Here is a 15,552-nt window from a genome sequence, read left to right on the forward strand (position 1 = left end):
AGCGCTCAACAGTGCCAAAGTTCTGTGGAAAATGCCATTGGAATTGGATGGGTACTGCATTGAATCTGTAGATTGCCTTGGGTAATATGGTCATTTTAACAGTGCTAACCCCTCCAATCTAAGAACATGGTCTATGTTCCCATCTGTGTCAGCTTCAGATTCTTTCTACAGCGTCTTACCGTTTTCAGAGTATTGGACTTTTGCCTCACTTGTTGTTGTTGCTTAGTCACTAAGTCGTGTATGACTCTGGGATCCATCTAGGAGCCTGCCAGGCTCTTCTGTCCATGGGATTTCCCAGGCAAGAATACTAGAGTGGATTACCATTTCCTTCTCCAGGGGATCTTCCCAATCCAGGGTTCGAACCTGCGTCTCCTACATTGCAGGTGGATTCTTTACCACTGAGTTGCCAAGGAAGCCCTTTGCCGCCTTAGATAGATTTATTCTTAGGTATTTTATTGTTTTTGATGCTATGGTAAATGGAATTGTTTCCTGTTTGCAGATGACATGATATTATACATAGAAAATCCTTAAGATGCTACCAGAATACTGCTGGACCTCATCAATGAATTTGGTAACGCTGCAGGATACAAAATGAATGCACAGAAATCTGTTGCCTTTCAATAGACCAGCAATGAAATAGCAGAAAGAAATTAAGGATTTCTTTAATAGATCATCTATTACAAACCTACAGTAAAATATATTTAATGGTGGTACTTCAGAAGCACTACCATGAAGGTCAAGACTATGATAAGGATACTTATTATCTATCGTTTTTATTCAGCATTGTACTTGAGTTTATAGCTAGCATAATTAGGGGAAAAGAAATGAGTTATGCGAACTGGATACAAAGGAAGAAAAACATAAATATTTGTAGACAATATAATAGTCTATGTAGAAAATACAAGAGAATGTACAAATCTTTTAAAATATTTATTTATTTGGCTGTACCAGGTCTTAAATACAGCATGTGGGATCTAGTTCTCTGACCAGGGAGTGAATCCAGGCTTCCTGCATTGGGAGCACAGAGTCTTAGCCACTGAAACACCAGAGAAGTCCCGAGAATGTATTAATAAAAATTTAAACAAATAGGAATTTAGCAAGATTGCTGAACACAAGATGAACATAAAAATCAGTATCATGAGTCTGATAATGGTGGAGTTACCATGGTCAGATTAACCCTCCCAAAGATAGAAATAACTACTTTTGAAAAAGGAAAAAAGAAGAATGAAGTACAATAGGTGATATTTGTGTGTTTGTGACATTTCGTTTGAGGACATCCCCATAACTCCGAATAGCTTAAGTAGTAAAGACCCACAGTCTATTGGCTTATGGTTTAAAAGGACAGTTCCAGGTTGGCAGAGCAGCCAGAGAGAAGGTAGATGAAAAATCTGAAGCGAGAGAGCCCCAGAAGATATGTCTCCAAACCTGCATATAGCATCTGTGAAAATCTTTGATTAATGGCTAAACAAAATTATGTGGAGAAAAATCCAGAGTTCCTGGTGAAACAAAGCATCAGCTAGAAGCTGAAAGAGTTGAGCAGAAATTATAGCCATTGTCCATGACTGAAGAAGAAAGAGACTGGAAATTAAGCCCTCTCAAATCAACTGACCTCTGGAATAAAAATCACTCTGTAAGTGAATATAATCCATCCCAATGATAAAGCTACTAGAAATCTGAAGAAACAAAAATATGACTCACACTTAAGGAAAAAGAAAATCAGTCAATAGATACCAACTGCAAGTTCACTCGACTGAGATGTTGCAATTAGTAGTCAACAGCATTAAATCAGCCATTGTTTATATATATATATATAAAAATATATACAAACATTATATGTTTATATACACACAGTGGATAAACAGGGAATCTAGCAGAGAAATAGAAACTATATAAAAAAATGGAAATTCCAGAACTGAAAAGTACAGTATTGAAATGAAAAATTTGGGAACTTAATGACCTTAACAACATATTGAATCTGGTATAATAAACAATAAGTGACCTTGAAGATTGAGTAATAGATTATCAATCTGAAGAACAAAGAGAAAAAAAGATTGAAGAAAAAAGTAAGAGAGAAAGCTTTAGAGTCCTTTGGCGTTCCAGGTAGGAAAGAGAATGGGACGCACAAAAAATATTGCAGACATAGAGACAAAAGCTCACTAAATTTGGAAAGACATACATTTACAGACTGAGGAAATTCCAGGAACCATGGGTGACATATAGAAAACCACTCTTAGGCATGATCGAGGGAAAACTGTTAAACTTCAATAAAGCAGAAGTCTTAAAATAGCCAAGGGAAAGTGACACATTATGTACAGGAGAACAATGATAATAGCCAACTTCTCATTAGAAATAACGGAAGCAAGGAGAACACAGAATGATAGAGTGCTGGAAGAGAAAAAAGGTATCAGTTCTGTGCCTTGTCACATCTTTCAAACATGACGGTGAAAGCTCAATCTGATAAAGACCATACAAGAAAGTCTGTTCTCACCACTTCAACACTGAATAAAAGGCAGTTAGGCAAGAAAAATGTAAGTTATCCAGATTGAACAGTAAAAATTAAGGCTATCTCTAGTCTCAGATGAAGTGACTTGTATATGTGAAATTCTAAAGGATACACACATGCAAACTACTAAACAAGTTCAGCACGGTTGCAGAATGCAAGATCAACAAAAAATCTATTTTTTAAATTAGCCGTGAACATTCCCAAAAATGAAATTTAAAAACCAATTCTATTTAAAATAGCATCAAAAAGAATACTTAATTCTAATCAAAATGTAAAGTTGTATACTAAAGACTACAAAATCGTTGATAGAAACTAAAGAAGACCTACACACATGGAAAGTTGTCCCATGTTCATGGATTGGAAGATTTAATATTGGTAGGATAGCAATATCCTCCAAACTGATCTATGGATTCAACATAGTATCAAAATCCTAGCTGACTATTCTGCAAAAATGAATAGACTAATCCTAAAATTCATCTGGAGGTATAAAGGACTCAATAGTCAAAACTATCTTGAAAAAGAATAATAAAGTTGGAGTACTTACCTGCCCATATTTCAAAACCTACAAAGCTATAATAAAGAGTGTGATACTGGCAGGATAGACCTCTCAGTCAGTGGAATAAAACTGAAAGTCCAGAAATGGGAAAGTGAAATGGCTCCCAATTTAGCCAAGTTAATAAGTTAATAACACTGTTAACACTGCATTTTATGAGGAAATGGTGGAGATGTCACCAGAGGTAGTGGTCCTTGTTTAAGCTCTTTTTAATTCACCAGTTTGGTCCCTGCAGAAATTCATGGATCCTGGAGGATGGCGGTACATTACTGCAAGCTCAACTGAATAGTAGACCCAATTATAGCTGTTGTATCTTTGTTCAGTTCAGTTCAGTCACTCAGTCGTGTCCGACTCTGCGACCCCATGAATTGCAGCACGCCAGGCCTCCCTGTCCATCACCAACTCCCAGAGTTCACTCAGACTCACGTCCTTCGAGTCGGTGATGCCATCCAGCCATCTCATCCTCTGTTGTCCCCTTCTCCTCCTGCTCCCAATCTCTCCCAGCATCAGAGTCTTTTCCAATGAGTCAACTCTTCGCATGAGGTGACCAAAGTACTGGAGTTTCAGCTTTAGCATCATTCCTTCCAAAGAACACCCAGGACTGATTTCTCTTAGAATGGACTGGCTGGATCTCCTTGCAGTCCAAGGGACTCTCAAGAGTCTTCTCCAACACCACAGTTCAAAAGCATCAATTCTTCAGCGCTCAGCCTTCTTCACAGTCCAACTCTCACATCCATACATGACTACTAGAAAAACCATAGATCAGATTAATAAGGTCTCAGTACATAGTATGTGGCCATTGATTTGACAAATGTGTCTTTTTGTATTCCAGTCAGAAAAGAGAATCAATTAGTTCTCAAGGAAAGTATTTTGTAACTAAATGTGATGGATATTAACTAGACTTACTGGGGTGATCATTTGGCAATATATACATAGATTGAATCATTACATTGTACATCTAAAAACTAATATGTTAATCATATCTCAATTAAAAATGTTAAAGAATCAGAAGTAGTTCACATAGAAAGGACAGGAACATACATTTATAGTTTTGCCTCAGAATTACATTACATGACATCACTCTGATCAGACAGAACAAGAAGTGGTTAGTACCCTGAAGGTCTTGGTAAGCTGCATGCAATCCAGAGGATGGGAAATAAACTCTGAAGATTCAGAGGTCTAGTGGTCAGGGGCATGCTGACATAATCCCCTAAGATGGAAAAAACAAATCACTGCATCTTGCATCCCCTTTCTCAAAGGAAGACAATCCTTGGTAAGCCTCTCTGGGTTCTGCAGACAGCACATTTCATGCCTAGTAATACTGCTCTGGACAATAGCCAGGTGACAACTTTAAGGTTTGGAGTCATATGATCTTGCAGATCCCTTGGTGGTGGAGGTGACAGTTGCAGGAAAAGAAGCAGTGGGAGAATCAAATGCAAGCTATTGAATATCTTGAGCAAGGATATGCCAGCTGTAGCAGAGAATTTGAAGTCTTTTGAAAACAGCTTCTGGTGTGCTACTAGGCCACGATGGACACGGAAAACTTGACCAGGAGACACTAAATGACTATGCATCTGGAACTGTCCACCACTGACTGGATTCTGTCAAATGTACCAAGTCATAAAGTCAGATGAGCCTAACACCAAGACATCATAAGACAGAAAGATTACACCTGGGATCAAGCTTAAGCAGAATCAGAGGACACAAGCAAAATGTGTGCAGAGGTAACCCAGAAGCTCCTGTTCCCTACTGCAGTTACACCAGTGTTCTTCACTCAGCTCATATCTATGGCCATAGTGGAGTACAGGGGTGGCTCCTGCTGAAGCAAGTGGAAAAAGCCCATTTGGCTTATGAGTCAATTATGGCCATTCTGAGGGGTAACTTTGACAGGCAGTTGCAAGGAAAATCTTAATGGGCAGATAGATATTAACGTGATCATCCATCCATCTTGTGTGGAAGGAGGAGTGGTTCAAAATGAGAATATATATGAATTCATGGGCAGTGGCAAATGGCCTGGCCAGTTGGTCAGTGTGTTAAAAGGAAAAAGACTAGATGATTGGCTGCAGCAAGATCTGGGGCAGAAGTATATAGATGGATATAGAGGAGGGAAGACAGAGTATGAAGATCTTTGCTTCATATGTCAATGCCCATGAAAAAGAATTCACTTTGGCAGAGACACTTAACATCCAAATAGACAGAATGACATGGCTGGTTGACGTTAGCCACATACTGACCATCTCAGCATTAGCACGATAAGCATGTGAATTGAATAGGTACATTGGCAAAGATGTAGGATATGAAAAGACCCAAATCATGGACTCCCACTTACCAAGGCTGATTTAACTACTGCTGTCTCTGAATCTTCAAGTAAATACTGACAGAGACCAACACAAAGCTTCCGAGGTGGCACTGTTTATCTAGGATACTAATTGGCTGCTTAATAGTAAGTCAACCACACTGGGCTTCTTCCAGCCTACAAGGGCTAGTGACTTGATCTTATGTTAATAAACTTAATTACTTCTGGGACTTGCCTGGTGGTCCAGTGATTAAGAATCCGCCTCCCAGTGCAGGGGACATGGGTTCAATCCCTGGTCTAAGATCCCACTCTGATCTAAGATCCCACATGCCACAGGGCAACTAAGCCTGTGCACTGCAATGAGAAACCCACCCATGCCACATCTAGAGAAAGCCCGCATGCCACAACAAAGACCCGGTGCAGCCAAAATTAACCCAAAGTTAAAAAAAAAAAAAAAAAGAAGACTCTCCTAGCCTCAGAGTCTTACTCAGCATCACTACCTGTGGGCTTACAAAGGTGCATGATACTTGCAGGCTGCTCTGACCAACATGAAGGTTCCTTCAGGAAGCTGTTGTGAGTTGTCTTGCTGCCACCCTGTAATCATAATCTTGAAGGTAAATAATTTGATTACTTATAAACTCCAACTAACAGTAAGCAGTGTTTGTTCATTTAGGATTTTACCTGGAACAAGCTAGGAGGCTACTGCAGTCGACAGTGCAAGAGAGAAGGATACGGCACTAGTGGTGAGGCACAGAGAAAGGGAGGAGGTCACAGGAAATAGTTTCTCCTATGTCTAGGTGTATTTGTTACGTGTAGTTAGTCTAGAAATAATAGCGACCGAAGTAAGCCACTTTAAATAGAAAAGTTGTGTTCATTACAAGGACAAAGGAGAGGCTCACGGTACCTAAGGGCTGAGGCAAGCAGCAGGTTCTAGAACTGGGACCTAGAAAGCCACTGGGTAGCTCCCTTGGCTCGTTGGCTGTTTGCAGATGGAAGGGACTCATTACAAAGCTCCTAAGCTCTAGGTTCATTTACCTAGAGAGAGACTAATTTTTGTGCAAAGATAAATTTCCAGCTGGACTGATGGCCCAGCTTGGATCAGGTGCCCACTGTTGGTAAGATATGGATGACTGACAAGTTCCGGTAAAAAGGAGGAGGAATGGATGGACACTACTACTCCAAGGGCCTCACAGTTAGTTCTACGAGTTCAAGCATATTAACATGAAGTAGGAAAGTTTCAGAGCTAAGTTATCTGTGACAACCCTGTTTGAAGAGTGTTGGTTGAGACAAGTACAGCTGTAGTTCGTATAATTCCTGCAGGCATTTAGAGCCTATACTTGGTTAGGTTTTCCCCTGAGTTTAGACGAGTATTGAAAAAGAACAAAACAGAAAGAGAAACAAGCCTGTTATTAGACCACAAAGCCTACATTTACTAGTTTTAAGTAATTTCTTCCTTTTGAGAGGTGACCTGTTCCAGATACTGTTTCACAGCTCTCAAGTCCTCTTCTTCAGCTTAATCCTTTTGTTAACCCATGAGGCTTCTCGGAATGTGCAACCAATTACTGTTTTTAGCAGCTAAGTTTCTGGTAGTTATATTGCAGTATCTTTCATACTAATATCCAACATTTATTGAGTTCTTAAGTCTGTCAGGCACTGGGTCTATCTTTATTGTGTTACACGCATTCAATCTGCAAAGCCCCGAGACATAGGTAGTGTTGTTTAACCTCTTTCATTATAATGTTCCCTCTCTCCCAGCTAGAAAACAGTGGTCCAGGAGAGCCCGTGAGGTGCCACCACTGGTTTGACCTATTTGCTTTAAAACAGTTACCTTTGAAAATTAAATTTCTTTGTTTTACTCTACTTCCTCACTTCTGAAGTCAAAGACCTGTCCTCCTGGTTCATAAAATTCTTACTATTGGGATAGAACTATGTGCAACTTAAACACGCCTTTTTTTTTTTTTTTTGTCTTCATCTTCAGTTGTTCCTCGAATTGCAGAAAAGCAGCTGGTATAGCTTGGGAAACTTCCACGAGAAAGAAACAGGCTGGTAGAAATATTAAATACTTGTGAGTGGCAGTGTTGCACAGCATAAAATTTGATTTAGACTTAAATGCTTTATAGGTGGAAAAGGGACTAAAGAAGGAGTCCATGCACATTTTGAAGGTTTCAGTAAAATTTAGTTTCATGTGCTTAGTCATGTCTGACTCTGACTCCTTTGTCCATGGGATTTTTTTGATAAGGATACTAGAGTGGGTTACCATTTCCTCCTCCAGAACTCCCTGACCCAGGGATTGAACCCACATCTCCTGTGTCTCCGGAATTGCAGGTGGATTCTTTACCTGCTGAGCCCTCACGTCTTTCAATGGTTGACATTTTCCAGTCCCCCTCCCCCAGCCCCGCCCCCCCCTCCCCCCCCCCCCGCAGGCAATCCCTCTTGCCCAGATCAATATTTGTTAAGCATCCTGTCTTCCAAGGAGGAAATAACCCAGCAAGAAAAGAACAATAAATGTAGAACCAGCCTTTCAGTCATTAATATTCTGGATTCTAGAATGACTGTTGCTAGGCTTTGTTAATCATGAAAGGTTGATGTCTGAGAACCTCTTCTCCACTCTTTACTTTTATCAGTTCAGTTCAGTTGCTCAGTCCTGTCCGACTCCTTGCGACCCCATGAATCGCAGCACGCCAGGCCTCCCTGTCCATCACCAACTCCCAGAGTTCACTCAGACTCACGTCCATCGAGTCAGTGATGCCATCCAGCCATCTCATCCTCTGTCGTCCCCTTCTCCTCCTGCCCCCAATCCCTCCCAGCATCAGAGTCTTTTCCAATGAGTCAACTCTTCGCATGAGGTGGCCAAAGTACTGGAGTTTCAGCTTCAGCATCATTCCTTCCAAAGAAACCCCAGGGCTGATCTCCTTCAGAATGGAGTGGTTGGATCTCCTTGTAGTCCAGGGGACTCTCAAGAGTCTTCTCCAACGCCACAGTTCAAAAGCATCAATTCTTCCGCGCTCAGCTTTCTTCATAGTCCAACTCTCACATCCATACATGACCACTGGAAAAACCATACCCTTGACTAGACGGACCTTTGTTGGTACTTTTATAGGACTATGCTTTCCTATGATATATGACATTTTGATTCTTTAAGTAACGTTGGGACATAAGATGAGTATTACACTTTCCCCAATTTTGACAAGACACATTTAGGCTGGATAATTTACCTAATCAAAAAGCTAAAGTAAGGGCAGTTGGGGACTTCCCTGGTAGTTCAGTGGTTAACTTTGTGTTTCCAATGCAGGAGATTTGGGTTCCCTGGTTGGGAGAACTGAGATCCCACAAGCCACAGCACCCTGCCAAAAACAAATAAACCTCGGGCAGTTTAACTGTTGTAGGTTTTAATAGGTAGTGTTTTTCTGAATGAATGACAATGGATAAACATTAGTGAGTTATTAGGAGAGTCTGGCACAGTTTGGCACAGAGTAACTCTTGAGCTTTAAATCACATTATCCGGCCCTAATTTAATGTGAACTAAATCACATTTTCCGGCCCTAAAGGTCAAATGGGGAAGGGCCCTATCGACTCAATCAAGTTGCCGACGTGGAAATCTCAAGCTAAGAAAATTTTAGAAAAATTATGGAACTTTTTGTCAAGAGCAAATTAAAAGGTCTATCATTTATTATCTCCAGAAAGTCAGCAAAGAACATTTTGCAAGGAAATGGATAAAGTTCAGGATGTATCAGAATAATACACCATCCCTTCTCCAGAAAGGTAGACACTCATTTAAAAAAAGTTTAAAAGGCTTTTTGTAATGTATCAGAACCACGGTGTCATTGTATTATTATTTTTTTTTTGGCCGGGTTGTGCGGCTTGCGCGATCTTAGATCCCAGACCAGAAATGGAGCCCTGTTTCCCCTGTAGTGGAAACGCGTGATCCTAACCATTGCACCGCTAGGAAATTTACTATAACTTTTCTCTAGTTTAAGTGGGCTAAATCTGTGCTTCAGCGTGACACACTAACACACCCTACCAACACCTTGTGGGTGTGGCTTTTAATCCTTTCATGTGTGATTAAAGATACAACTCTTAACGCAGTTTTATGGGATTAACAGTTTGGGTGGTAAGAAAAACTGAGGACAAGCCTTCAGGCTTCAAGTCACTCTGTCTACAACAGGCGGCAGGTCAGGCGTGGGTCAAAGCCGGGACAGCTCTGGGCCGCACCAAGTAGGAGCTGAGCTGAGACTGACGCCACGAACCGAAGAAAACTGCCTCAGGCCGAGCGGCCTCTTGAGCCCCCGAGCGGGTGCTGGCCTCTGAAAACAGACGTCTGGGAGCAGTGAGGACAGAGCTCCTGAAGCTAAAAGGAACTGCAGGTAACGCCACGCCCAGCTCTCGCCAGAATAACACCTTCGTGACACGAACTCGCCATCCCGGGATACCCCGGCACAAGATGGCGGCGCGTCACGTGCGCAACGTGGTGACGTAGGGCGGCGCCCTCACGGAAGGACCGCCCTAACCTCACCCCCCACGCTCTGTTACTCAGTTTTGCCCCCCTTCACTCCCCCGCCCCCGGCCTGGTGTAGATCATGCCGCCAGTGGCGGCCCTGACTGCCGAGGAAACGGTAGCTTAGGACAGTTGGCTGTTAAGTGACACTGATTCTCCCCGCCCCGCCTGACCCCTAAGAAAGAGGCGCGTCCCCCGCCGCGTGAGGGGGTGGGGAAGTGGGTAGTGAATTCGGATCCACCTGGGAGGGGGGAGTGGAAGTTCCCCGCCCCGGACAGCGGCAAGGCAGCAGCCACAGGTAAGCAGGGGGCGGGGGAGGCGGGTGGGGACGTGCTCCGTGTCCCCGGGCAAGAGGAGGGCGCGGGGACTCGGCCCCCGCGGGGACGCCGAGGCGGGTCGCGCGTCTGGTGGGGGTCGCGCGGGGCGGTTGCGGTGGGGGAGGGGTGCGGAGGGCGCCTGGCGGAAGGGGGAGGGGCTGCTCGCTCTCCCCCGGCGGGGCGCGCTTCCGGTTCTCGTTGCCTGGCCTGCTGCACCCCTTCAGTCGGCGGTGTTTTCCTCCCTCCCTCCCGCCTGCTGTCGCCCAATGAAAATTAAAACGAAGACCTCCCGCCGCGGGGCGGTTTTCGCCTCTGAAGCCGCCTCCGCGGCCCGAGGCGAGAGCCCTCTGTCGAAGGTCTCGGGGTTGGGACGGGAGCCGTGGGGAGGGCAGCATGGCCTTGGCCTCCGCGCGTCGTCCGCCGAGCGCCGCCAGAGACCGGTTATCTTCGCCGAAGACCGTAGAGCGTGCCCGGCGCCCTCGGGGTGCGGGGCCCGGACCGCTCGCTGTTGGGGCAGAGCCAACCCTTACCATCCGGGAGCTTCCAGTCGAGTGGGGAGACATACGGTAGAATAATCATACACGAAGCAGTCATGGGAAGGTAGTGTGGAGTGACAGAACTCGTCTGTTTACCAACTGGACAGACGTTCAAACCGAGAAAACGTTCTCTTCTATTTCCGCCTGTATCACAAAACTAAGCATGGTATTTCAGAGCGTCCACTTCGCCGTGGAGCATCCCGCTTGGTCTCTACTTTTATTGTAGATGTCAATGACTAGTTGTTTTGTCAACTTTTGAGGTGTAATGGGCTAATAATAGTCATCCGGATCCTTTCCGTTTCTGAAGCTTAATTCAGCATAAATTTGGCAAGCATCTTCGCCAAACTGGCCTCTTTTGTGATGTTTGTTTTATCATAGCAAAGTATATTTGCTTATGTTTGCAAAAATCATTTTATCCCGAAAATTTCATTATGAACAGATGTATGCCGTTTTATTTAAATGCTGTTTTTCCTATAGACTGTATAATATGCAGTTTTCCTCTGTCTCAATTAGAATCAGTACGGTGTTCTTAAAGCCTAATATGTTCTATTGAATTTGCGGTTAACGTTTAAGGTTTGTCTGATACATTTGTGCAGTCCTGCTGTATCACCAGTAGGTGGTAGTACCTTCAAAATGTTTTTTTCCCTTCACATGTCATCCCATTTATTTATATTGATACTACTGAATTTTCAGCTCTAAAATAGGGTGTTCTCTTGTGCCTGAATTTTCCTGTTTCTAAAGCTGGGTTGAAGTAATTTTCTGAAGATATCTTGTTTGATAAGGTATTTGAAGATATCATAGTTTCCATCAGTTTTAGGTAGGTAAACCCAACTAAACACGTTTTATTGCGTAGTAGTAAGTGCAAGGTGTTATTCGGGGAGTAGGGTGTGGTCTTTGACTCCCTAGAGCTTGCCTTCTGGTACGGAGACAGAAAACAGGTCATTTCAATTCTGTGATGAGTGCCATGAAAGGTAGAGGAAACTTGTGCCATGGGGATACAGCCAAAGCTTCTGGACTTCATCTAGACCAGTCTAAGGGAGGCAGGAAAGTTTCTCTGTAAGACTAACTCATAGGAATAGGTCACATGAGGAGGGATAGTGTTTCTGGCAGAGGAAACAGCGTACATAAAAGCTGGAAGGTGAGAGAAAGCATCGCAGGCACATTGGAAGATCTCAAACAAAATAAGTATGACTAATAGCAATTTTGAGGGGATATCATGAGTTGAGTTGTGGAAATGTTTAGCAATACACTTCTTGTCCTCAGACTTGTCCATCATCTACAGGTGGAGAAACTTAAGACCCGCTTCATAATACTGTATTTGTTGATGTTTACTGTTTTAAAACATACCTGATGGTCTCTGCTGGACACAGAGCATACATTCTCGAGATAGAGGCCCTGTTCTTAGGCACCTTGAGACTGAGGGAAACAGACATGTCAGTAAACAGAGTTTAGAAAGTTAAGTAACCTCATTATAAATAACAAGGTACAGTGGAACAAGGAAGGAAGGACCCAGAGCAGTTGGGTTTGGGATGAAACTTAAGTTTGCCAGGTGGATAAGTTGGGGAGGTGAAGGTATTCCTGGAAGAGGGGCAGTGTAGAATGAAAGAACATGGATTTTGGGTTAAAAGAAGTTTGGCTTCAGATCTTAAATTCACATCTTAGGCGAGATCCATAGAAGGCAATTTCTTTGAACCTCCATTTCCGTTCATTTGAGTTCTGTAGCACAATTGTGTCCAACTCTTCGCGACCCCATGAACTGCAGCATGCCAGGCTTCCCTGTCCATCACGAACTCCTTGAGTCCACCCAAAGCCATGTCCATCAAGTTGGTGATGCCATCCAACCATCTCATCCTCTGTCATCCCCTTTTCTTCCTGCCCTCAAATGTTTCCCAGCATCAGGGTCTTTTCCAGTGAGTCAGCTCTTCGCATCAGGTGGCCAAAGTATTGGAGCTTGAGCTTCAACATCAGTCCTTCCAATGAACACCCAGGACTGATTTCCTTTAGGATGGACTGGTTGGATCTCCTTGCAGTCCAAGGGGCTCTCAAGAGTCTTCTCCAACACCACAGTTCAAAAGCATCAATTCTTCGGCACTCAGCTTTCTTTATTTATAGTCCAACTCTCACGTCCATACATGACCACTGGAAACACCATAGCCTTGACTAGATGGATGTTTGTTGACAAAGTAATGTCTCTGCTTTTTAATATGCTGTCTAGATTGGTCATAACTTTCCTGACAAGGAGTAGGCGTCTTTTAATTTCATTGCTGCAGTCACCATCTGCAGTGATTTTGGAGCCCAGAAAAATAAAGTCAGCCACTGTTTCCCCATGTATTTGCCACGAAGTGATGGGACCGGATGCCATGATCTTAGTTTTCTGAATGTTGAGCTTTAAGCCAACTTTTTCACTCTACTCTTTGACTTTCATCAAGAGGCTCTTTAGTTCCTCTTCACTTTCTGCCATAAGGGTGGTGTCATCTGCGTATCTGAGGTTATTGATATTTCTCCCGGCAGTCCTTTGATTCCAGCTTGTGCTTCCTCCAGCCCAGCGTTTCTCATGATGTACTCTGCATATAAGTTAGATAAGCAAGGTGACAATATACAGCCTTGATGTACTCCTTTTCCTATTTGGAACCAGTCTGTTGGTCCATGTCCAGTTTTAACTGTTGCTTCCTGACCTGCATATAGGTTTCTCAAGAGGCAGGTCAGGTGGTCTGGTATTCCCATCTCTTTAAGAATTTTCCACAGTCTATTGTGATCCACACAGTTAAAGGCTTTGGCATAGTCAATAAAGCAGAAATAGATGTTTTTCTGGAACTCTCTTGCTTTTTCGATGATACAGCAGATGTTGGCAATTTGATCTCTGGTTCCTCTGCCTTTTCTAAATCCAGCTTGAACATCTGGAAGTTGACAGTTCATGTACTGCTGAAGCCTGGCTTGGAGAATTTTAAGTATTTACTAGCGTGTGAGTTGAGTACAGTTGTGCAGTAGTTTGAACATTCTTTGGCATTGCCTTTCTTTGGGATTGGAATGAAAACTGACCTTTTGCAGTCCTGTGACCACTGCTGAGTTTTCCAAATTTGCTGACATATTGAGTGCAGGACTTTCACGTCATCGTCTTTCAGGGTTTGAAATAGCTCCACTGGAATTCCATCACCTCCATTAGCTTTGCTTGTAGTGATGCTTCCTGAGGCCCACTTGACTTCACAGTCTGGGATGTTTGGCTCTGGGTGAGTGATCACACCATCATGATTATTTGGGTCATATGATAGTTTTATTCCTAGTTTTTCAAGAAATCTCCATACCGTTCTCCTTAGTGGCTGTATCAGTTTATATTCCAGCAGTGCAAGAGGGTTCCCTTTTCTCCACACCCTCTCCAGCATTTATTGTTTGTACATTTTTTGATGATGGCCATTCTGACTGGTGTGAGGTGATAGCTCACTGTAGTTTTGACTTGCATTTCTCTAATAATCAGATATGTTGAGCATTTTTTCATGTGCTTATTAGCCATTTGTGTGTCCTCTTTGGAGAAATGTCTGTTTAGGTCTTCTGACCATTTTTTAATTGGGTGGTTTGCTTTTCTGATGTTGAGCTGCTTGTATATTTTGGAGTTTAATCTTTTGTCAGTTGCTTCATTTGGTGGCTCAGAGGTTAAAGTGTCTGCTTCCAATGCGGGAGACCTGGGTTCAATCCCTGGGTCTGGAAAATCCCCTGGAGAAGGAAATGGCAACCCACTCCAGTATTCTTGCCTGGAGAATCCCATGGACGGAGTAGCCTGGTAGGGTACAGTCCATGGGGTCGCAAAGAGTTGGACATGACTGAGTGACTTCACTTTGCTCTCCTATTCTGAGGGTTGCCTTTAAAGGTTGTTTATGGTTTCCTTTGCTGTGCAAAAGCTTTTAAGTTTAATTAGGTCCCATTTGTTTATTTTTGTTTTTATTTCCATTACTCTAGGAGGTGGGTCATAGATAATCTTGCTATGATTTATGTCAGAGGGTGTTGTGCCTATGTTTTTCTCCAAAGTTTTATAGTTTCTGGTCTTACATTTAGGTCTTTAATCCATTTTGAGTTTATCTTTGTGTTGGTCTTAGGAAGTGTTCTAATTCCAGTCTTTTACATGTAGCTGTCCAGTTTTCCTAGCACCGCTTATTGAAGAGCCTATCTTTTCTTCATTGTATATTCTTGCCTCCTTTGCCAAAGATAAGGTGCCCATGGGTTTATCTCTGGGCTTTCTTTGTTCTTCCATTGGTCTGTGTTTCTGTTTTTGTGCCAGTACCATACTTTCTTGATGATGGTAGCTCTGTCGTATAGTCTGAAGTCAGGAAGGTTGATTCCTCTAGCTCCATTCTTCTTTCTCAAGATTGCTTTGACTATTCGGGAACTTTTGTGTTTACCTATGAATTGTGAAATTTTTTGTTGTAGCTCTGTGAAAAATGCCATTGGTAATTTGGTAGAGACTGCATTGAATCTGTTGATTTCTTTTGGTAGTAGAGGCATTTTCACAGTGTTGACTCCTCTTCCCCAGGAACATGGTATATCTCTCCATGGTTTGTGTCGGCTTTGATTTTTTTCATCAGTGTCTTAACAGCTTTCTGAATACAGCTCTTTTGTCTTCTTAGGTAAGTTTATTCTTAGGTATTTTATTCTCTTTGTTTTCTGCTTTGTATTCTTGTGTCTTCTGAAATGGCATGTTTAAAAAGGCATTTTCAGTAGCAATAATATGTAGAAAGTATAAAATTCCATCTTTGATGCTATCTGTATGTTTAATCTGTGGGATTACTACTTCTCTTAGTGTAGATTAAAAATCACTGCACTCTTCCATATGGACAAGAGTCCATATGTAGCTTCAAAAGCA

At 42.7% G+C, this 15,552-nt stretch overlaps 1 protein-coding gene across 3 annotated transcripts in view; it reads left to right on the plus strand.

The window, feature by feature from the left end:
• Window positions 1-10,366: 10,366 nt before the first annotated feature.
• Window positions 10,367-15,552, plus strand: part of ATF1 (activating transcription factor 1) — a 65,751-nt gene continuing 60,565 nt past the window's right edge. Inside the window, exon 1 of one of the 3 annotated variants that reach the window (XR_003108903.3) lies at window positions 10,367-10,520. Coding sequence is in view for 2 of the 3 variants with exons in the window: in XM_006052627.3 (XP_006052689.1) it covers window positions 10,431-10,520 (90 nt within the window). In the remaining variant the exon portion in view is untranslated. The remainder of the gene's footprint in view (window positions 10,521-15,552) is intronic. The other 2 variants (XM_006052627.3, XM_006052628.3) reach the window with 2 other exon arrangements.

This window comes from Bubalus bubalis, chromosome 4 (assembly GCF_019923935.1).
Source record: "Bubalus bubalis isolate 160015118507 breed Murrah chromosome 4, NDDB_SH_1, whole genome shotgun sequence".
Taxonomy (NCBI): domain Eukaryota; kingdom Metazoa; phylum Chordata; class Mammalia; order Artiodactyla; family Bovidae; genus Bubalus; species Bubalus bubalis.